At 38.2% G+C, this 24,395-nt stretch overlaps 1 protein-coding gene across 1 annotated transcript in view; it reads right to left on the minus strand.

Annotated features, from left to right (window-relative positions):
- Positions 1 to 2,502: 2,502 nt before the first annotated feature.
- Positions 2,503 to 24,395, minus strand: part of ap1m1 (adaptor related protein complex 1 subunit mu 1) — a 28,953-nt gene continuing 7,060 nt past the window's right edge. The window contains exons 4-12 of the mRNA XM_041802307.1: positions 24,140 to 24,270; positions 20,849 to 20,996; positions 20,576 to 20,702; positions 19,049 to 19,191; positions 16,912 to 16,983; positions 16,460 to 16,618; positions 16,134 to 16,259; positions 3,696 to 3,771; positions 2,503 to 3,286 (exon numbers count right to left, since the gene is read on the minus strand). Coding sequence (XP_041658241.1) covers positions 3,264 to 3,286; positions 3,696 to 3,771; positions 16,134 to 16,259; positions 16,460 to 16,618; positions 16,912 to 16,983; positions 19,049 to 19,191; positions 20,576 to 20,702; positions 20,849 to 20,996; positions 24,140 to 24,270 — 1,005 coding nt within the window. The 3' untranslated portion in view covers positions 2,503 to 3,263. The remainder of the gene's footprint in view (positions 3,287 to 3,695; positions 3,772 to 16,133; positions 16,260 to 16,459; positions 16,619 to 16,911; positions 16,984 to 19,048; positions 19,192 to 20,575; positions 20,703 to 20,848; positions 20,997 to 24,139; positions 24,271 to 24,395) is intronic.

Genomic DNA, 24,395 nt, shown 5'->3' on the forward strand with positions numbered 1-24,395 from the left:
TCAGAACCCAAAGGTAGGTTGCAAAGTCTTTTATAATGGGTCATGGATATGTCCTTGAAAATCAAAAGCATGCTGGTAAAAGTACTTGATGTGATTTATTATGAAGGACACGTCTCCTTGTATCTGTTGTGACAGATCTTTTGTTTTATCTCAAGTTCATACTGCCCATCTTATAAAAAAAAACAAACATTTGATTGAACTGTTTTTAAAATATGGGTCAAATTGATATGAAGAAGCCAGTTGTGGGTCCTGATGCTGGACCAGTTAAGAATCAAGCACTCTAATTGGACTAACCCCTGAGACTTTTCACATAGCATATCCCTCCGCCTCCTCTCCGTAGAACATAGTTGTTAGAAAAAGATCAATCTGTTGTTGATTCTGACTTTATCTTATGTACTGTTAGTGTAACTGTTATAAAGCAGAAAAATCCCATGCTGCTTCACTTTAACCTTCAGGTAGAAATGTACAGAGAGCACTTTCCCTTCCTTACTAAACTCAATTTTACTGAGTCAGACACCAGGGAAATAAAATATACATATTCCAGAATAATTTTTGAAGGATACTGCTACAAATATGAATAACCTGTTTTCATTGTTAGTCAGTGAATCAGAGGAATCCTGACATGAACACAAGCAAAGCATGTAAAAACAAGCTAGGCTCAACTGACAGGTCCCTACTGTGATTCAGTTCTTTAAAATATTAATTTTTGGCTGAAGGAGACTTGTAAATATCATTTTTTCCAAATGTATTTATTATACTTTGTTTTTGTTATTCTTAACACGCATAACTGGCCCCAAACGTTTTTTAAGCCTATTTGGCTAGTGTACCCACAAAAAACTAAAGAATTTCCTTATATCATATACAGTGCAGTGAAAAAAGCATATGCCTCCTTTCTGATTCCTGATTTTTTTTGCATATCACACTTAAATGTTTGGGGTCATCAAACTAATTTTAATATCGCACAAAGACAACCCAAGTAAACACAAAATGCAGTTTTCTAAATGATGATTTGATTTATTAAGGGAATAAAAAATCCAAACCTATCTGGCCCTATGTGAAAAAGTAATTGCTCCCTGAACCTAATAACTGGTTGTGCCACCCTTGGCAGCAATGAGTCGCTATGGAGGAATTTTGGCCCACTCTTCTTCGCAGAATTGTTTTAACTCAGCCAAATTTGAGGGTTTTTGAGCGTGATCTGCCCATTTAAGGTCACACCACAGCATCTCAATTGGATTTAAGTCTGGACTTTGACTTGGCCACTCTAAAACCTTTATTCTGTTTTTTTTTATTTGAGCCAGTATTGAAACCTTTCTAAAGTAAGAGAAAAAATAAAAAAAAGATTAAGTTATTAACATATCCCCGGTTGTTTCAAATGCACCTGATATTAAGGACTTTTTGAGTAATTGTCCTGTAAATACAAGAAACTACTATGTTGATTTAATATGTATAATAGCAGTGTTTTGGTAGTTTTCTCAGAAGTGTTCATGTGTTCTGTCTCTGAATTGTAAAAGCACAGGGGTGAAGATATGATATGATACACTTTATTGTCCCCTTAAAGAAATTTGTCTTGGGCTCCAAGAGCTGCACAGATGAAGCTGCCAATTAATAACAAAGAAGTAATAGACTAGAAAAAAGATGCAATCACATAACCCACACATATTGCACATATCCAAATTGCACAAGACCCTCAAAGAAATAGTTAAAAAGAAAAATGCTGGCAATAAATAACACAGCTGATAACACAGCAGGTGGTATGCTTTGATTACAGGCTTGTTAACACCAAGCTTGATCTAATGATTATGTACAGTCACAGCATTTTTCCACAGTGGAAAATGTCTGTTCTGAGAGTAGACAAACCTGCTATGTAGGTGAGTCTGAATCTGGTGTTTGAAAGAAAACTTTTAAGAAAAGAGAATCTTATTTTCTTTGCTGTTTAAATGATATAATGAAGTCAACCCTGTAAACATTTCAAGGACAGACTGTGCATTCTTAAGTCATGTCGACACAGACCGAACCTTCAGCACCTGCTTAAAGTGACTCATCAATTAAGAATATCACAGTCCCCTTACAGGACTAACTTAAGGAATGACCTCATGCAGGACCACTGGAGTCTGGCTTGGCATGAACAATAGCAGGTCTGTGCTGTGTCCATCCTACATTTCTCTCTAGCATGTCTGCGACCGCTGACCACAGCTTGAGTCACATCCTTCCCCACTCTCCTGCATGTTTACGGAGCGCTGGTGCTCTGTTGCCTATGATATCACACGCCCTGGGTATTAAGAGTCGCACTGTTTGAAAAGACCTCCAGCACGGCGTGGAAAAACACATCCAGGGTTTGCTACAACCACAAACTTGATACTGGACCCCTCCTTTCATTGAGTTTCCCCCTGTGTTCAGGATTTCTCTTTGGTTTGAGGAGCAGGTGTCTGAAAATGACACCATGTCAGCTCAGTGCGATGACTGCAGTGACATCACGCAGAAAATGACGCAGAGACGATGGAAAACTTTCTCTAAATAGACATTTAATGATTTAAAACAGCATGGCTACACAGAGGGGAAGGGGGAAACAGGTGTCGGGGTGGAAAACAGATTTTTTTTTCTGGTACTGGGTTCACTGTGTAACTTCAACGAGCGTTTTCATGTTTTTATGCAAAGCTGAATGTCCGAGGAGTCACGCTGACGAATAGAAAGCACAACAGCCATGCAGGCGGGCGTCGCTCTGACATGTGTCAATGGCATCACATGGAGGTAATGGTACAAAAAAAGAGTGAGCTTTTAAATTTACAACAAATAACACTGAATTTAAAGTTCATTAACATGAAACAAATATATACAGATAATCAACAAATAGGAATTGTGGCAGAACAAAGCAGCTTCATGTACTAGACTGACCGGAGCGTGTTTCTTTTTTTTTACATGTGTGGATGTGATTACAGTAACTTTACATGAAAATGTAACACTCTTTTGAACTATTTGACCCACTGTAATGAATTTTCTCTCGGGTTGGATGTAAACGTAACTCTTGCTATCATTGGCCTCAGTCACATTCGGAGCCACACAGTAGTAGAACATAATTATACTGTTTAAATCTTTACTAACCGACAGCTCCATCTAATATTTGCATTGATCAAAATTCATTTTATACCTTCAACAAATAAAAATAAAAAAGGAGATACTGACAGTTGATCTCATGACTGACACCTGCCATTGATATCACATTAGCGGCTTGACTCCGCCCCCTCTGATCTCCACCTGCCTGCTGCCTACTGAGTCCGGAGCTGGTAATCTGTGGAGGAAATGAACAAGACTTAATCAAATGCACGGAGAAAGAGAGGAGGAATCAGAGTGGAGGCAGCTGATGCTTTCCACCCAGAATGAATGAAAACATGAAGGAAATGGGAGGAGGATGTTTAGCAATTAGTGGCAACATTAGCGAAAAGACCAACATGTGCAACCTTGGCCATCTCACAGCGAAGACCGGGAAGGTCAAAGAGAACAAAAAAAAGGAAAAGCTCACTTTCTCACATTTCGCAGGACGTTGCCACATTGCCTCATGTTCTACAGTGTATCCCCTTTTGTAAAACTGCATGGTTTGAAAGCTGGTTCCCACCACATTGCACTGTATTGCCCAACTGTTGCCTAATAACTGCACATATGGGCACTTTGTACAAGTACTACTGAATTCTTTGACCTACCTCCATTCTGGGTGATGTAGCGCACCCACGGCAGGGCCTGGTATCCACTCTTCTCAATGATCTTCAGGTAACGCACCTGCAGAGAGAAGCAAAGATGAATGAAACACATAAACATGATTTATTTGGAGAAAAAACAGCCCATTTCAAGATCCAATTCTTAACCTTAGTATACACGGATATAAATTTGCACATTATTCAAAGTGGAGCTCCTTCAGTCTCAGATGGAGGCATTTCCCTTTTTGCAATTTCTTTGGGGTTACTGTTGAGAAAGACATTCTGCTTCCATAGCACAATCTGTTGCCCAACATCATGTTACATATGAATGTGTAAGAATATAAACATACGTACAAATATGTATATGAACACATTTTTAAATGTATTTATTTAACCTTTATTTAACCAGATGAAAGCTCATTGAGATTAAAATCTCTTTCACAAGGGTGGCCTGGCCAAGAGGTAAGCAGTCAATGTCACAATAAATACAATAAATACGTGATTCTGTTGTATTCTGACTTTGATTCTTAAGATGTCTTAATTTCACTGATCATTAAGTTTGTTTTTAATCTATATTCTCAAAACTAAAATGCAGCACAAGTTTTCATCCTTCCCAGAGTTAGAAATGGGTCTTAACAATTAATTAATTTTTTACTGCAATCACAATATGGCCTTCTGCAATTTTCTAATCACAGGTGTTGCATTGTCTCTTTAAGTTAAAATGTGCATCAAAGATCCATTGAGAATAGCTAAATAAATATTTTGCAGCAGAGATGTCCTGGTGCACAATTCAAACACAGATGTGAGAATAAATTATCTTTTTTTGTGCAGAACTTGCATAAAGTCATAATAATCAATCATTTTTATATTCTTCCAATAATAGCAATTTAATGTTTTTTTTAACTGTAAAAAGAATAATTATGTTAAAATTGTTACTCTTTAATGCCACAAAACATATTGATTTGCAGTGTAAGCCAAATATATCGCAAATCAGTATGTTTTCAAAATTGTTCAGCCCAGCAGACAACTTAGCACATTTAAGGCTGAGTTCAATGACTTCAATGTTTGTGTCCTGGGACTGGGAAAGGCATATTAAATGAGTACTAAGGCATGCAAAGGAACCCTTACACAGATACAAGGGGGAAACGTAAATCCAACCCATAAAATGCTCGCGCAGCTAGCTTTTAACTTGCAATTTAAAAAAAACCACACAATATCATGTTTTGCATGCTTGAAAACCTGATTTTCTCAAGATTTAAAGCTAAGTGAGAAAATTATGCCATCTGTGAAAACCTTATTTAGTGTTGTGAGGATGGACATAATGCATATTGGCAGTAACTGAAAGATGTTACATCTATATGCGAATCATAATGTTAACACAGTTCATGTTTAGAAGAAAGCTTTTTTTTTTTTTTTAACAGTTATTAGAACCAGTCATTCTGAGGGGAGTTTATAGCTTGCATAGCTTTTTCTGACTGCACCAAGGTGTTAAAACATGGACATTATACATTTGTAAAGTGTCAGCCAAATGTTACAGTGTAGGCAGAATAATTGAAACACTCTAGCGTGTTAATATCAAAGGATTTTCCTTATATTTTGTAATATATTCTGACTTTCTGATGTGTTTATTGTGAAAAATAACACAGAGACCTATCATATTGTTTTGCTATCTCTTTCTGAATGATAAAGTATGCTGAATTGTAGATGGTTCTGTGAAATTTTATAATCCAGTGTATAAAATTGCGGTGGTTTGAAGTGTGCAACTGGGGACATGTTGACAGTTTGTAGCTGCACAAAAAATAACTACTATGATGCCCATATTCACTGTTTGAAGCTGATTTTTACAAACTTGTAGTTTCATAAAAGAGATTTAACAGAAAAATCTCAAGCATTAAAAGCAGCACTTCGACATCTGGTCCCTGTCATTTCTCTGCACACAACCAAGCCGTACACTCTCCAGACCAACTGTTGAAGCCTGTGGGGGGTAAGTATGTCAGGTTCACTTCCAGTTAAGTACTCTGCAGGCTGTAAGTTCTAGTGAAAGTGGTTGTGTTGATGAGGAAGCAGCAGTACAAGTCACTCTGAGAAGAAGGAAGCAGATAAAGAACAGCTTTCAAGGGACAGAGTGAATTTACATAACTGTAACATGCTGTTTTTTAAAGTCCTATGAGAGGAGAAAGTGCAGCACTGGCATTATTGAGATACAAATTTCACAAGCTATTGACCAATATCTCACCACAATAGAGTTACCACACCTCTGAATTACGAGAAGATGCTCTAAAAATAACCTGATAGAATGACCAGAATTGAACATGATTGCACACTGTTTTGCCGATCAGGTGCAGAAAAAAAACAGCGTTACATTATATTCTCATTAACTACTTTATTAGGTACACCTGTTCAACTGCAATTTAATGCAAACATTTGATCAGCCATTAACACAGCAGCAACTACATGCATGTAGGCATGAAGACATGGTCAAAATTATCTACTGGAAGTCAAACCAAGCATCGGAATGAGGAAGAAAGGGGATTGAAGTGACTGAATGTGCCACGGTGTTGGCGCCAGACAGACTCGTCTCAGTATTTCACAAATTGCTGAACTACGGGGATTTTAACATACACCCATCTCCAGGATTTACAGAGAATGCTGAAGAAGAGAGAAATTATCCAGTGAGCACCAGTTCTCTGGGTGTAAATGCCTTGTTAAGGGCAGAGGTCAGAGAATGAGAAGTCTGGTTTGAACTGTTAGAAAGGCAACAATAACTCTTATATCTATCTCTACTACAGAGGTATGCAGGAGAGCATCTTTGAAGACTCAACAAGTCCAATCTTAAAGCAGATGGGAACTGAGGCTATTTACATAAGCTTATCAAAATTGGACAATAGAATAATTGGAAAACACCACCTGGTCTGTTAAGTCCCGTTTTCTGCTGTGACATTTAAATGGGAGGGCCTGTATTTGGTGTAAAGTGGGCGTACACCGTGAGATTTCAGGGCAACTATATAAGAGCCATGGTGAAATGTCAGCCCAAAATGTGCAACTGAATAGTTTATGATGCACGACCACTGTACAGGATTTATTTGCTCACACTGTGTTCAAACATGAACATCATGCTCACACTGTACAAGTTGGGGCGAACTGTAAAACATGCCGATGGAGTTTACTTTCAAAAGTTCTACATACGGAGTTTGAAATCAGATCTATTGTCTCGCTTTCACCCTTCAAATAGTTTCAAATTACAACAAAACTGCTCTTGCCATCTCTTTCTCACACAATAAAAAGCATAGCCCAGCAAACACAACTATCAGCTAAATGATAACAAATATTTCTGCTGGAGGCCTGCAGGTCTATCTCCTGCTTATTCATTTCCTTTATCATAGTCAGTGGAAGGAACATCAAAAAGGAATTCCTGCTGTTCTCATTGTGATTCAAGATGATGTCCAATAGTTTACAAAGGGAAAAAATCCCCCAAAGTTTAGGACTCATCTGGTGGTTTTGCTCTCACTGTGTGAGTGTGTGTAGTCATACAACCAAAATATCAAACATGCCAGAAATCCATCTAACCAGATGGAAGTAGCTGGTCGGCCATCGTGTGCTCCTCAATACTGCATGACACAAATGCGTAAGGCTGAAAGACGGCTCAACTTCAAAGTGAGTCGTGCAACTCAAAATTCAAGATCCAGCTATTGTAAAGTCAGTCTTAGTCTTTTGAACTTTTAGTTTTAGTCACATTTCAGTCATTTTCAACTTTTAGGATTTTAGTCAACAAAAAGTCACAAAAATTTTTGACCAGTTTTAGTCAGTACAAAGTCCTTATATTTTAGTCTTTACTTGTAGTCATGGCATTTATTTTCTATTAGTAATATAAATGTAAAGCACATATTAATGCACCATCACTGATGAAAATACTGACCTACCTTATGTGCACAGAGGAGAAATACTGTGGATTATGAATGCCCAAACACAGATATTTTGCCTTGTTTTAGTTTCCTTGACGAAAACAAAACTGTTTTCATCTGATGTTTATCACCAAATATCTATTATCAGCTAGTCTAGGCTAGTCTTTCTCACGGAACAAAGGCAGATTTTAGTCATAGTGTCAGGTCAGGTATGGGTATCGCCACATTCACCTTGGTCCTATACTGTTCTGGCCTCCTGATGGCCATCCTCCAGGTGTGCAACAGGCCCATTCCCCACCTCTCCAGGTATCCTCCCATCTGACCCTTCCCAGGTGCCAGGGTCGGCCCCGGTGTCTGGACCAGCCCACCGGGTCCTGGGCATCCAGTATGCACTGAGCTGGATCAGGCCTAGGAAAGTGTGCCAGTTGCCTGTAAAAGCGTAGCTGCTGTTCCCATTTCAGGCAGCTGACCCTTCCCATCCCCGCTCTCCTGAGTACATCAGCGTTAGACAACCGGTCTTTCCAAGGATACCCAAATATTCACCAAAGAGAAGCTATCACAAAGGAGCCCAGTTGGTGCTTCTAGCCATCAGTCAATGCCCAGGCCTCATAAGAGTATAGCAGGACCGGAACACCACACTGTCTTGCTCAGTGAACCCACTGCCCCATACGCGAGTCCAAGTCTGTGGTTGAGCTCAACATCGGCAGTCACAAATCAATGGATCATGCTGCCAAGGTAGGGTAACTGCTCTACAATCTCCCAATCTCACGATTCACAGACACAGATTCAGCAGGCATGCATTCCCGACACTTCAGCCTCCTCACTCAGCAAGTTAAGAGCCCCCACAAGGAAATCTACAGTCTATGCAAGGATCGCAGCATCATCAGCAAAGTCCAGATCAGTGATCTGCCCCTGTGGCCTGCCCCGTTATCTAGACCATACAGGCACTGAAGAGCCTAAAGGCTAAGATGCAACCCTGCCTCACCCTAGAATCAACAGTAGTCCGAGATGGAGCAACCACACTTCATAGCACTCTAGAATATAAAGCAGACATCAGCTCAATTAAATTAGAGAAAATTTCAGTTAGCAGAATTTACATTGCAACCATGGCATGTTCAATGAAGTCCCTTACTTAACCTTCCTTCTTCACCTGATGCTTGGTTTGAACTTCAGACGATCATCTTAGCCATGTCTTAAAATAACAGTTGTAATAATACCCATGCATCTGTCTTTGTTGTACTATTTTTTTATTATTATTATATTACGTCTTTGTTATTTTAGAATTTTATCTATTGTTTTCAATAGTCCAGTTGAGTCTACTAGCATAAACAAGTTGGTGATTGGTTGATGAGATATTTGCATTAATGAGCAGCCAGGCTGGTATACCTAATAAAGTGGTCAGTGAGTATTATGTCAGTTTATTATCTTAGTATGTACATTTTCTGTGGGTTAAAAGATGAAGTATATATTTATTTATCTAAATGATCCTCTTCATCAAATTTCATCCACAGTGACACGGACTTCTTCTTTGTGGTGTGACATTTCATCTTGTGGCAGCAGAAAGTATGCGTCACTGTGTGCTACTAAAATAATTACAGACATCTCTTCCATGCTCAGTGCTTTTACAGAAACAACTTTCACACAAAAACTTTCTGTAAAAATAAAAATTAGATCTTCGCTCTCACAATTAGCACGGATACGAGCGCGGCCATTTTAGGGCTGACGCGACCCCTCTCTGGGAAATGTCGCCGGTTCTCAGCTGAAAGCGGGACAGACAGGGCAGGAATTTGTGGGTCTGGAGATGGCGGTCCTCTGGCGAGGCCTTGGTAGTGGCCGCCTTGTTATTACCTTCCACTACACAGTGAGGTCAGGAGGAGAGAGAGAGAGCGCCGCGGCCACCAGAGACATGACGACAAACACATAGACACAGGATCAGTGAGTTTGCCTGCACAGCACTTCTTCCTGAAGCCAGCAGCCAAACATGCAGCCGGCCTGACCGTGGGTACGCAGTCAGCAAAACGCCACCAGAAACCATCCTCCGCAGAATATCATTATGGCTTGTAAGATGAGAAGGGGCATGGAGGATGTTTGTTGTATCGCATTTGGTAAGTACAGACTGCATGTGTGGTCTGGATTTATCAGGCTTTTGGTAGCAGCCATGACTCTTTAAGCATCTGCCAGTTTGTTTAAGTTCCCCTAACATCACCTAAAGACAGGAGATCTGAAAACGTAACAACTCTCCTGCTCTTACTGCCACCAGGCCAAAGTGTGGGGTTCCTCCATTTCTAGTAAAATTTACAAGGTGCAGTGACGTGCATCATACACACTCGACATGTGTGCTCCCCTGCACTTAGTGGTGCAGTTAAGAGCAACTTTCTCATGCTTTGATATTGACATGTGTCTAATTAAACTTCACACAGCCTCTTCTCACATATACAGAGAGCTGCTACAGGCTGCATTAGCGTCTGAGACCCAGTCTGCTGCTGCCCTGTAATAAGGGAAAGGTTACAGGCCTGACTCAAGAGTTCGATGGGAATATCGCTCTTATTAAGTTGCTTCTGAGATTGTGGGAGCACCACAGAGTGATCACAAACATGGTGCAAAGAGTTCAAGCTGTGGGACAGAAGATATGTAAAACTGAGCCCCTAAATTACTTGTTTACAAGAGGTGGGAAAAATATAATTACTGCAATCTATCATAGTCCTGACTGTGTGATGCAATTACTGAATAGAGATGCCAAATATCAATATAGAAATTTTATGACTTACTTTTGGGCTTGTGAAAAAGTTGCTGTAGATAGGATAGTGAATATATTTGGAAACGGGTGAATGACATGCAGGAAAGGAGCCACGGGCCAGATTTAAACCCAGGCTGCCCACATCGCCGACAGTCGCCTCTGTCTAAGGGGCGTGCTACCAGCATCCTCAAATACCAATATTTTCATAATTATCTTTCTATGGAATCTGACCCCCTCCTCACATCACAACTTCATGTTTCCTCCGAATGGGTTTTATGGCATAACTAAAGATAACCTGTAGTTAAATGGTCAAAGAAGACATTGACAAGAAAGAACATGAAATAGGACTTTTGCGATAATTGATCAAACAAATAACATTACATCAAGATCTCTGATAAAACGAAGACCATAAAATGCCATTACAGGTTTGGAGCAGGATATATTTACAGCAAGTTGGTGTCCTTTTCACTTTGATCATCATCTTATCATCATTAAAATACTTCCTCTTATACTTTTTAATCTTTTTTGACCAGTTTATTTCCTCTTTCCAGTTTATTTTGAACTGTTTTTTTTTTTCAAAATGAAATTAATCTCTATTTGGCACCAGCTGTTGCATATCTGTATCACATGGCAACAATATTTTACTGCCTCCAAAGTAAAGAGCAAAAGGAAGAAAAAGTAGGAGGACAACAGCAGAATAACTTCTGACACTGAAAAGATTAAGTTTGATAAAAGATGAAATGATGACGCCAAATTTCTATAAACATATTAATCGTACAATTCATATTTTAGGCTCATTTTACATTCCAGATAGTTTGATGTTTAAATACTGGTCAGCAATCTCTTAAGTTATTTATATATGACTTTTTTTCTCCACCAGATCCAGTTATTACATATTGCTAGTGTCAGGGCAAAACCCTGTTTCTCCATGATCACAATAGGTTTTTTCCAATTAATTTTACAATGAGTGGTCATAGTCAGCATCTTTTTTCACTTTTTTATTACTTTAAAATTGGTTGGAATCCAGTGACAGATGTAATGACTAATTTCTAAAAAGAAAAAAATTAAAATCATGAAAAGTTGAGATACAAGGTTTTGGCCTGACGCCAGGGATATGAGTGCACGGGGGAAACTTCTTCAATGGTTTAACAAAACATTTAGAAAAAAAAAACGTACATCTTAATGGCATTAGAGCTTTTTCCAAGCTTTTAAAATGTGTATTTTTGGGGCATTTTATGCCTTTATTCACAGAGGACGACAGCGGATAGAGATGGAAATTGGGATGAGACAGTGAGGGAGAGACATGCAGAACAGGAGCCACAGGCTGGACTTGACCCGGCTGCCTGTGCTGACCATCTGTGCCCCTCTACAAGCATTTTAAACAAGACAGGAGAACATTTGTACTACACAGGACAGATGGACTGAATAAGTCAATAAATGTTTTCTATTCAATAGATGCTGGGACGGATCAAATCAAAAGGCTATTTGATAAGTGTATAAAGCTACTGTGGCTGGTTGGCTGAACAATGAAGTCTGAGGATGGAGTCTGTGCATATGCATACATTTTTTTATGCATCATTTGTGTAATAATTCATTTAAATTAGCTCACTGCTTTGACATCCCTAAATCATTATTGTGCAGTCACTATTTTACACCACACACTGTATACTGTATCATAAGATATTGTATCTTTTTGTTTCATACTGTATCATATCATGTAGTTTTTTATCTGAACACAAAAAGATGCAATTTGTTGCAATGCAATCTGAATCTGATCTTAACTGTACCATATCCTATTGTATAACATTTCATGGAATTATCTCATGAATTACACTGAAGTTCCACCCCTCATGCTACAATTAAAACATAATACTAAATATTTAGGCCTTTTATTTCAGCGCCTCTATGCAAATGAAAAACATCATAAAAAACCCTATAGGTTCATTTTCTTGTTGAAACATAAAAACAATTCTGGTTAGGGCTTGACTAATGCTATTTGATATCCCAGTTTTTAAGGACAGAGTTGAGTAATCAGTTGAGTTTTCAGAGAAGACAAAAACTTCATATGGTGCAAGCATTAAGAGGAACTACTGAAAATCCCTTACTCACAATCAGTGACATGGACATTAAATACCTTTAACCTTCCTTTTTAGACACAACATTAAATATTTAGGCTATGTGATCACTAATATAAAACTTAAAGCTTTTCCACACCTGCCTCAGTTCTGCTCTGACACTTTATTTACTCACTTTTATTCACGCATCTGTTCCTTTAATGGATTGGAGAAGATTTTAAAGGAAGGAAGGGAACAGAGATTATTTCTTTCAGCTGCCAAATTACCTTCGGAAAATGACAAGTACACTTATATTGCCAAAACCACCCCAATTAAAAGTAATATATATTTCAATTAACATCAGTGTGAGTGGCTCGTTTCCGAGTGGGCTGCATAATGTCCGTACAACTTAATGACCTTTTATTGACTTTCATAGGAAATTTGGAGAAGCTGGAAAATAAAAGCCTAAAGCTTTTTAAGGACAGTTAGACAGAAAGCAGCATGAAAGCAAGAACTTCAATAAACTTCAAGTATGAGCAAAGAGCCATTACGTTAACAGAGGAAACATGATTGAAGAGCTTGTTGTTACACGGTAAATTATGTTCCAGTACCTGCAACATATTATGATATTATCCATCTTGTGTGTTTTTGCTTTAGAAGTAATTTACAAATCCTAAATCAATGTTGTAGTGAGTGTAGTTTCCCTATATACTCGTATGATCTCATGGTTTACAATAAAGTTGTTGAAATCTGCAGGACCTGTTGGCAGTGAGATTGTTTCCATCTACAGATGTTTCAGCTAAGAATCACAAACACACAGAGGTATGAGGCTTTCATACTACAACAGCAGGGCTCTGAAAGGAGCAAAGGTACTAAACTAGCCTTCCTACAGTCCTGCTTTGCACATTATCAACCGTGAAATACGACAAAAGAGACCCTAAACTGTTCAACAGCTTAAATCCTACATCTAGAAAGAACAGTAAAGTATTACACTCACTTTCAAAATAACAGAAACTGGTCTCTGACAGCCTCAAATGATGACGTAATCATGTTAAAGGTACAGTGTATAAAACTGTGAATTTTAGCAACATATAACAGTCAGAGGATTGCAATGCTTGCTCATCCCTCTTTTTGGTAGTGTCATAGTGGCCTTTCAGGCCGAGAGGAATATTTCATCCATGACAGACTGATGTATTTCAGTGTTTTTGTCTTTTCACAAAACAGCCCAGCAAGTCTCACTTCCTCTTCTTCCTTCTATCTGAGCACTTTCAGTGGAAACAGTTACAACCAGTACCACCTACATACTAGGATATGAATAAAGTTGAATTCTAAGTTAGTTAAAATAAAGTAGTTTTTAAATACAGGGGATTAAAAACCAATTTACACACACTTCTTAATATTATGTTCTATTTTTACCATGTTTGTTATGCTCAGTGCTACTATATTCTACACAGAGTACCTTTAAAGGAAGAGGTGACACTACATGACCCTGTCCCAACTTTTTTGAGATATGTTGCTGGCATCAAATTTCAAATGGACATATAAAACATTCAAATCTCTCAGTTTAGACACCTTGCATGTTGTCTATGTGTTCTTAACTAAAATTGTGTTGAAATGTTTAACACATCTTGACAAAGATAAGGTGAGTGAGATCTCTCTCTGTGCTCTGTATCCTTTGAGCTACATGAGCCATCATTTCAAGGCTTTTCATCAACGAAACATTTCTCTTGTAATCTGATGCAGTGGTATAGATAATATGTCCAATGTTCCATGAAAACTACAGTCTTAAAAATGCACCAGTACTTTACAACTCGGGGTTTCATCACTTTATCTGGTGAACGTCACGCTGGGTTGTAATCAGACCTTCTGAAAACATAGTTTTTTCCTCCACACAAGGACACGATTTGGGTCAATGATATACTTTCAAACTGAGATCATCAGGTTTTAATCGTTTCCTCATATCCAGACATGGGGAAGCTTTGTACTGAGTTTGTATTTGAAAGAAGAGGTGGGGAACATGACCATGTCCCAACTTTTTTGGAACATGTTAATGGCATCAAATTTAAAAAGTACATATCAGTTTCAAAAATGAAAAACGTCTTTTGGTGCCATTTTCCACTAAAATTGGGTTTGAAATGTTTTGCATGTCATGACTGAAAGATCTTTTTTATAAATGCTCATGCTGAGCCTTTTCATCAAAGGAAATGTTTCTCTTCTAATCTGATCAGCAGTGGTATTGATGATATGTCCTATGTTCCCTGAAAACTACAATCTTAAGAATGCACCTGAAGTTAACATCTTCAGGTTTCATCGTTTCAGATTAACTGAAAGCGCTCTTGCTTTACAAAAATAAGCACAACGTGGAGAGATCTGGTGAATGTCACGCTGGGTTGTAATCAGACCTTCTGAAAAACAAAGTTTATTCTTCCCCACTGTGACATATTTGGGTCAATGATATATATTCAAACTGAGACTGTCAAGTTTTCATCACTTCCTCCCATCTAGAGATAGGGAAACTTTTGTTCTGAGTTTGTATTTTAGTGGGAAACATGACCCTGTCCCAACTTTTTACAGATATGTAGCAGTTATGAAAAGGACATATAAGTTTCCAAATGAAAAAACGTCTCAGTTTAAACACTTGACATACAATCTTTGTGTGATTTTACAATAATTTTGGTTGAGTAACAGATCTTTCTGCTATCATGTTGAGCCTTTTCATCAAAGAAACATTTCTCTTGTAATCTGCCGCAGGTGTTGATATTTTCTATGTTCCTTAAAAACTACAATCTTAAGAATGCACCTGTAATTTACAACTTCAGGCTGCAGCACCACTTTGGATTAACTGAAAGAGCTCTTGTTTCAGAAAAATAAGCACAATGTGGAGAGATCTGGTGAATGTCATGCTGGGTTGTAATCAAATCTTCTTTAAACAAAGTTTATTCTTCCCCGCTGTGACACGATTTGGGTCAATGATATATTTTCAAACTGAGACTGACAGGTTTTCATCGTTTCCTCACATCCAGACATGGGAGAAACTTTTGTATTGTGTTTCAGTGGTGCTTCACATATAATCACAGGACAACTGTGATTACACAGTAGGTGCAGCACATCTGTGTAAACCTGTGGTCAGCCAGAGTTTTCATCCAAACATGAAGGAAAAACATTAGCTTCTCTGAGAGAATTGTGAGTATTACAATCAAAATCCAATAAATCTTCTTACGTGTAACTGAGAGACAGTTTCTATCACTATGATTAACAGGGCTGTGACTCAGTCCGGTTTGTTTAACACTCAAACACATGAGGAGGCTTACAGTTAAAGAGTGCTCCCATACTGCCCCCTCTGGCCACAAACAGCACACACATGAATTGTTTGAATTCCTGCTCAGGAGAGTTTGTTTGAGACGCTGCTGCATGCCATAAATTCTAAATCAAGGATGACAGCGAAACAACAGAGAACCACAAGACTTTGGACTATGCATGCATGCATGTGCACTGGACTGTAAACAGACAGCAAAATAAAACCACTGCATTTGTTTGTATTGTCTCCCTGAGGGTTTACCAAACAGGAATGATCAACACGCTCTGACCAACAGTTTCCTGTGATTACATTTTATACATTCTATCCCTCAAGGAGGAACAGTTCAGCTTGTTTTACCTCGGCCTATGTGCAGCATGAAGGTTAAAAAAATTAACCTTGAAGTTAATTTTGAGTACTGACAGATAGATAACGTGAAAGTGTGTTAAGATGTACCTGGATGCCTGAGGTGGTGAAGTATGGGATCTCAAACTTGACACTGATTGGTGGCTTCCCCTCTTTGTCTTCAGCCTCGACGCTTGGCAGACCGAAGTGAGCTCGCATCAAATATTCTTTTCCACCCTGGACAATTCAGACAGAAAGTCTAAACCTCAAATTTTCAACCAGAAAGAATCATGTTTTTTCATGAAAATTAACTTATAAACCAAAACAGAAAGTGACATAATCAGGAAATATTGCAAGCCAACTGCAACCAAAACTGTAATAATTACTTTAAAACAGTTATTTTTAACCCTCATATGACAGTCATGATTTGTGCTTACAGGGAAAGACTTGATGGACCAGACGATCTCGCTGTTCTCGGGCACCCACTTCACGCTGCCCACTGTGGTCTTGAATTTGGGTGAGTCAGCGTCCGTTGGCACAGGAATGTGGATCTCCACATTGTTGGCCGTGGAACGCCTTTTGAACTGGCTCTTTGCCTGCGACGAGAAACAAGCAGGTCAAGTTTTATGACGTCCCGCCTCAGCGGGGCATTAAACCAAGACGTATGAATAGTTTTAAATGAGTATTAAAATGGTGTGAAAATAAACTGCTAACAAAAAGAACCACAAAGTCACAGTATACTGGCTTTTGCAGTTATGAATTAAACCATAAATACTATTTCTTTACTTTTGCTTTTCAGACATCACTATGGGACCAATTTTCCAAAACAACAAGATAATAATGTTGCTATGAATGACACAACAACTGGTTTGATAAGTAAGGGACAGACCTTGATCATGTACTCGATCCGACTGTGGGAGTGCTTCTCAATTACAGATTCAATCCAGATCAAGGGCTTTACCTGAGGCACAGACAAAAACAAGCTTTATTTACCTTTAAACAACTTCATTTAAATAGTCAGAAACATAAAACACACATGACAGTGTAAATAACAAATAACACAGTCACCACCTAGTGGATTAAATATCTTACTTCAAGAAGAAGCAATTTAGATAGGATTTCAGATTTTGGACTTTCTGTTTATTTTTCATGATTCAGCCAATGGTAGAAAAAGCAAATAGTTTTCACTTGAGTTTGAATTCTGTTTAAAGTATGTTTTGTGCTCTCATGATGGGGAAGAGATGCTAAATAAACACATGACTGCATGGAGCATGGACGGAAGGAGGCACTTTCCCAGTTGTATTGGGCCAATAATGCAAAAAAAAACCCTTGAATAACTACTGTATATATAACAGCCTATATATGCTGATCAGCCATGACTCAGTCTCAGAACCCATCAGCAATTATTGCCTATCACTGTTAGAGAGATGCTTCAACCTGCTGTCAATGGAAATTAGGTTTTCTATAGTTTCAGTGAAGCCAGCGGCGAGAATTTGATGACCAGGCACGATTTCCTTTCTGCCACTGGCATTTACATCTACAGTACAAAGACTGTCAGTTCTCTTATACTCAGGATAGCCCGGTTCATCTGAGTCCACAGAAGAGGGCATGTGAGACATTGTGATTGTACTCTCTCTCTCACTTTAGCAGTGTAAGCCAAACAAGAAACACATTTTTAACGTGATATACTCTCACTGAGGTAAATAAAGTTTGCATAAATATAAACAGCATCCTGATACAGATTTGAAAAAAGTCAAGATTTTCATCTCTCTCCTTAATAGGACAGGAAATAACTTCTAAATTGCATGTTTTCTGAATGTAGTTTGGTTTCATCCTTTCTGATGCATTTTAGGGGGTTGGGAATTCCAACCACTGATTGGATTTATGCACAGCATCAGGCAGATTTGTGGCCCAAGTCTGAACATTTGACCAATACTGGATTTTAGCTGCACTTTGATGCTGATGGAGACATGAATGCCATGGATGGGAGCTGGTTTGTCATCACTGGGGACAAAGTTCCAACTGTTTTTTGTTGTCAACATAGTGTTTTACCTGCGTTGAGTAAAGCCTGTCGATATGTGATTTGTCAGTACAGCCAAAAATGCAACACAAACAGAAACCAGAGCATTTGAAATATTGAAAATCATGACCACTTTATACAGATTCTACTTCTCTATGTAGAATTCTAAATCTCTATATAGAATCTGTAATAGAGATTTTATGATTACCTCTTACAACTTTCTATCAGAGCCAGGCTGGCATAAACTTTTTCAGCTACTTTACTTTGAAGAATTTTGAATTTGCTGAGCTTTGGCGCCCACTGGAGGTCTCTGAGTGCAACTGCAATGTCATAAACACACAAAGTGCTGTTGTGTCTCCCCCTCATAGCAAGAGTGCATTTTATTGACATACTGAGGGTGCACAGTCAGCAAAAATCTTCTAAAAAGCCAAAGACCCATGTTGACTGACAAGGCATAGCATTTTCAATGGATTTTTATGAACATGACTCTTGTAACAATGCAATTAAGCCCTTGTCAAGTCACTTACATCCTTGCCCTAGGCCATTTTTCCTGCTTGGGCCCAATCAGTTGACAACCAGATCCTATCAATGAACACAGGGATCTGCATAGTGGCTGCCACATAACTGACGACATATTTTTAGCAGCAATGCATGCTCATGAAAACAGCAGTCTTTGAGTTTGGTTCAGATTCTGCCCAGAATCATTCAAAAGCATGAAATCAAGACAGGAAATTATTTTCATACAACGTGTTTCAAATGGAAAATCTGTAATTTGAAACCAGAAATGTCTAACTGGTAAACATTTCCACATTATATGTATGTTCATCATGAAAGGATGGAATTGAGTCAAATAAGTCTGGTGAGCAAAATACATGTAATATGAAATGGTGCGGACTAAACTTAGAGGATGAATATCACCTGCGGGCTTTGTCCAAAATAAATGAAAACTGCGTCACAGAAAGAATACACAAGAGGGTGTAGAAGGTCCCTGAAGAAGTGTACTCACATGAGTGTTGAGTCTGTAGGACATGAGCTCAAACTCTCCGTCAGGAGGAATGAAAGAGATGGTGCGATCGTTCTCAAAGCGAGACAAACGGACGCACTGGTGGAACTTCACATCCTCCAACTCCACTGATTTACTCTTCCCACCTACAGACAAATAAATGGGTTAAATCAAAGAAAGAAACAAAGAGTAAACTGCATGAAGTAGCATTTACAAGTGATTAAGATCAGAATGAAGTCTGCCTGTATATACAGTTAACTCAATAGGTTTTTTTGTGTTTGTTTGCTTTTTTAACTCAGTTTTAGGAAACAGATATACCACATTGTTCGACCGGATATGTAGCAAGCATTTGAAAAAACTGCCTGACTCTAGAACGCTTTAGAGGCTGAGGCTCCTGTCTGGACAGGAAACAAAAATTAAACTTAGTATCTCTGTGCAACCTACAAAGTCAAACTAGACCATCACCACCAAGAAAATAAATGATTGTTTTTTTGTCTTTGGGGTCTTTTTCATGCCTTTATTGACAGAGGAGGACAGTGGACAGAATCGGAAATAGGGATGAGAGCATGGGGACATGGTAAAGCGCCACAGGCCAGATTCAAACCCAGGCTGACTACATACAACCACTGGGTCTTCTGCGCTACAGAAAATTTCCATTCAGAAATTTTAGATGCTTGTTGACTATTATGAGCTCATAGGTGCAGCATGCTGCAGACATAGAATTTGTCTACATTTTCCACCACAAAGATCCATAGTTACTAATAGACAGCTGGTAAATGTAAGGCCATAGATATTTTTTAAAACCAAGTGTTTTAAATGATGAATCCTTCATTATTTAAACCAATGTAAAATATATTGAAAGTGCCAATGCTTAAAAAAATGGAAACTTACATACACTTCACAAGACTTGCTTAGGAGCGAATTTAATCCAATAAAAAATTCCAGGCAAACTTCTGCACAATGCCTTAATTGCAGAATTATACAAACAAACACTAATTTCTGCAATTTTGAGAGGAGTTTGCAAATTCGGTGCATGGAAACAATAAAGTTCCCCATATAGGGGGTTTTGGACTTCTTTTTTTTGTTGTGTTATCAGAAGCAGTACCAATAATAACTGTCTTTCATTAGTCACATAACATTTTAAAGTCAAGGTGGATGTGGTTTTTGTCAGAGGATAAATTTAGACATAAACATGACGAGATAAATAAAGGGTTATGAGACTGTCAGCAGAGGGTGCTTAAGTGTATCACAGGAGCTTTAACCACTTAGAAAGGAATATCAATAAAGCTATAACTTTTTTTTTTGTACTTATTTTTGGGCCTTTCATGCCTTTCTTAGAAAGAGGAAGGACAGTGGACAGACTCGGAAACAGGGAAGAGAGTGGGGAGCGACATGCGGTAAAGGGCCTCAGGCCGGATTCGAACCCCGGCCGCCTGCGTACATGGGTGACACCACTCGACCAACTGCGCGCCAAGGCTCTACAATTTAAATGTAATTTGAAAAAAAAAAAAAAAAAAGATTTGAACTCACGTCCAGTGTTTTCAAACAGAACTTTGTCATTAAGGCCCAACCGCAACTCAGGCATCCCAGACAGGAAGACACGCATCTTAATGGAGCCGACAATCTCACTACGGAGAACGTTACCATTGGCGCTCACCTGAAAACAGAGGGATCACAAGTTTAAGCACTAAGAAAATCAGAAAATCACCATGCTAATGGTGTGACGCAACCAAGGAGGAAGTTTATGAACACTGACTGTCACTCCTTGAGCAACACAGCTCTTCTAAAACAAGGAGTTCCTACCAGGAGGTTGACTGACTCAATGACGTCCAGGAAGACCTCGTTCTTCCTGTACTTGATCCCCTCTGACCTCCAGGAGACGGCGTTGGTGACTGTGGCTGGGGGTCTTGGGGCGCCGGTGTCAAGCTTGTGCCCCTCCTGGGTTATGTATCTGTGAGACAAAAATGTAAACAACAGGGTGAAACAGAGAAAAAAAGGAAATCAACAGTCTGCAGGGCTGAGTTCAAAGAAAAACACAGAGACTCATGGTTTCTAAAGGGAGGATGGTGTGAGTTACTGCTGAAGTTTGGGGGAAATCCAGAGTTAGCTCGCTGCGTGTCTGCACGAACCACACTTCTGCATGTTAAAACAATTATTCATAAATCTGTGTCAACCATGGAGGTGAGAGTTTAAACGTTCAGACAGTACAGTTACTATAATATGACTTGAACATGTTCAGGTTTATACTTTTTGTATTATATTGTAGTAACAATTGTATTCATTTTGCTGCCCCCTTGTTTGTTCATATTGCTCTTCTGGATTTCATATTTGATATGAATAATACTCTACTATTGGAGAAAATAATCTGTTTCATTGAAATTTATATTTACACCAAACTGGGGCTAATCACCTTGTATTGTAAATTTGAGTTAATAAAAAGAGCAGTAATGAAAATTTGAGGCAAGGGCATCCCTGCAATTAGTTTTTTTTAGCTTGTTAAGTAATGAATGAAATAATGACTTTGTCTAAAACAAAAATAAAAATTAAAAACATAAAAATATAATGAAAAAACAAAATTAATTGTGCCCAAAAAGGAGTAGGTAGAAGTTAAAATATCAAAATATCTCCACCCCTTTTCTCACTTTTCTACTTTTATTGTTTAAGCGAATCCTCAGATGAATTTACAAACAACTCTACAAACAACAACTCTAATCACTCTAATTACCACCTTATTCAATAAATAAGCAATAGTAACATTTGCTATACAACAAATACTTACTCAGTGCTATCAAATCCACAAAAATATTACTCACAGATTCTTTCTTCTCTCGCAATGAAATACACTAAATTTTCTTAGTTATATGTAGGCACTGTTTTTCCAAATTAAATTTCCTCTTCAATTATTACCCCCTTCCCTGTCACAAAACTTTTTGTTTGAATGATGCCTGGAAGTGAATTATTTCTTCCCTTAAACATTTTGCAGCTCAACTTAGTGACCGACATCCAAGACAAATAAAAGAAGATCAAGAATTATGAAGTATTGCTAGAAAAGGAAAAATTAAGAAATAATGCAGGTGAATACAACAAATAATAGTAACAGAAGAACATTTCCTCCTGAGACACCATAATAAAAGTAAAAGACTATCATAAACTTTGGGACCCTTAAAAAAGTGACAATCAGGACCTTGCTGTTTTACCAAAATCTGCTTAAATTAAAGCAATTGCATTGGATTGCTTAGTCCTTCTTTAATTTGAAGGACTAATTTAATTTTGTCTTATCCAGATTAAACCTCTGGTTTGTGTCACTGAACGCTTCAGAGTAGGAAATGAGATAACTTTGATCCAAAGAATACAAATTATCCTAATCCAGGCTGGATTCAGGCTGATGGCAGGAACAAAATGTTGGAATTTTTTTCTATCTTTCTATCTAACAAAACAACATTTTACCATGACAGCATTAATCAACATGTTATTTTTTCAATCCTGAATAACTAAAACTTTACAGTAACAAAGCCTATCATGCTGATGATGAGGGCTGTAAAATAAATAATTTCATCTTCATTAACTAGTGTTCCAAATTATTATGCAAATGTGATTTCAATAAACAAACATTTGATTTTTAGTTTTTCAATGCTGCTGCTTCTCCTGTCAAGTTTACATCATCGACAATAATCTCAGACAGGTTTGGTCATTAGCTTACCAGGTGAACCTAATTAAAGGAAACTACTTTTGAAGGTTGTTCCACATCAATAACCAAGTCACAGGTTTCATGCAATATGGGGAAAAGAAAGATCTTTCAGCAGATGAAAAGCCTGAAACAGTGCAGTATGTTGCAAGAGGTATGAAACCACTGGATATTTCACGAAGAATTAAGAGATCATCATACTGGAATATTATGGAAAGTTTCTGTAAGGAAAATTCATCATTAAGAGAGCAGCTGTGAAAAATCCCCTGATGAGTAGCAAACAGGTATTTGAAGCTGCTGGTGCCTCTGGAGTCCCGAGAAACTCTGGATGCAGGATCCTCCAAAGGCTTGCTGATGTGTGTAAAGCTGATTTTCGGCCACCCTTAAGCCCATTTCAGACTGGGAGCATGTTTTGCTGCTTGAGTGTGCTGCAAAATAAAGGCTTTCCTTGTGATTTTATTGTTTTTATTAGATATGCCCTGATACATTAAAAGCTTTTTACCCAAATCCTTGACTCGAGCGAGTGTGCCTGAAGATTGTCCTGGTGGCCTCTCCCTTTCAACTAGACACGTCATTCTTCAAGAGCACCTGGCTTTAATCTGGAGTTTACCACACAACCAGAGCACACGGCACATCTCTCCCTTTATGCAGTATACTACTTGATGGTTAATCTCATTTGGTATACGTTAAAGTCTTTTTCGTGATCAGATCTATCCTTTCCACATTCTATTAGAAAAAGTAGGGCAAAAGCAGAAATAACACCTGATCCTTGATAAAAAGGGGGGAATTCCAGATCCAGATCATTCTTGGTCATATCTAATCTTTTGAACAGGACTTAAAATGCCAACATAAATGATGCTAAAGACATATTTGAACTTATCCACAATATAACAGAAATTAAATGTCATCTCAGTTATATTAAATTAGTTATAGGCCTCTCAGCTAAGAGTCGTTATATCATTTTTCATTTTGATTATTTAATAACAAAAACAGCAAGCAGTGTTTAAACAAAAAATGCATTCAAAGAAAATTATTCATGGAGTGATAATATTAAGAGGAAATGTATTTAACTCTATATGGTAATAATACTATGTGTTGTTCTTTGACCCAAGGTTACAAGGACTGCTGTGAATCTTTACATGCCACCAGATGTCAGTGTGGTCCCTGAGACTGAACCCTGAGAGGTAATGTCATTTTTCTGGCACCAAAGACAGAAAACTTAATATGAATCAAAGTTTTTCAATCTCCTCCCTTCCAAATGATTGCTATTCAAATAACTTTTAGGGTTATTTGATTGCTATTAAATCATCAATATAGACTCAGAGAAATACTGATTTAGCAAAGGTTTTTTTTTGTTTTTACATTATCCTCTATAAAGCCAAAATAAGGTATAACTAAATGACACTTACTCTTGCAGAATCTTGCTGTCTGTGGTCTGAGGATAGCCGAAGTCCATCAGTTCATCCATCAGCTCGTATATGATGACAAAGTTGTCTCTGATACTCTCTTCTTCCAGTTCTTTAAAATACTCTGAAAATACCTGAACAACACAAACGCAAGTTAACAAGCCTGTAGTGCTCTCATTGTGAATACAGATTAGCTGTACATGGCCTGTTGTTGTTGTTGTCTTAATCTGTCGTCTAAAACAGCAGAATGGAAAACTAA

Source organism: Cheilinus undulatus, linkage group 13, assembly GCF_018320785.1.
Source record: "Cheilinus undulatus linkage group 13, ASM1832078v1, whole genome shotgun sequence".
Taxonomy (NCBI): domain Eukaryota; kingdom Metazoa; phylum Chordata; class Actinopteri; order Labriformes; family Labridae; genus Cheilinus; species Cheilinus undulatus.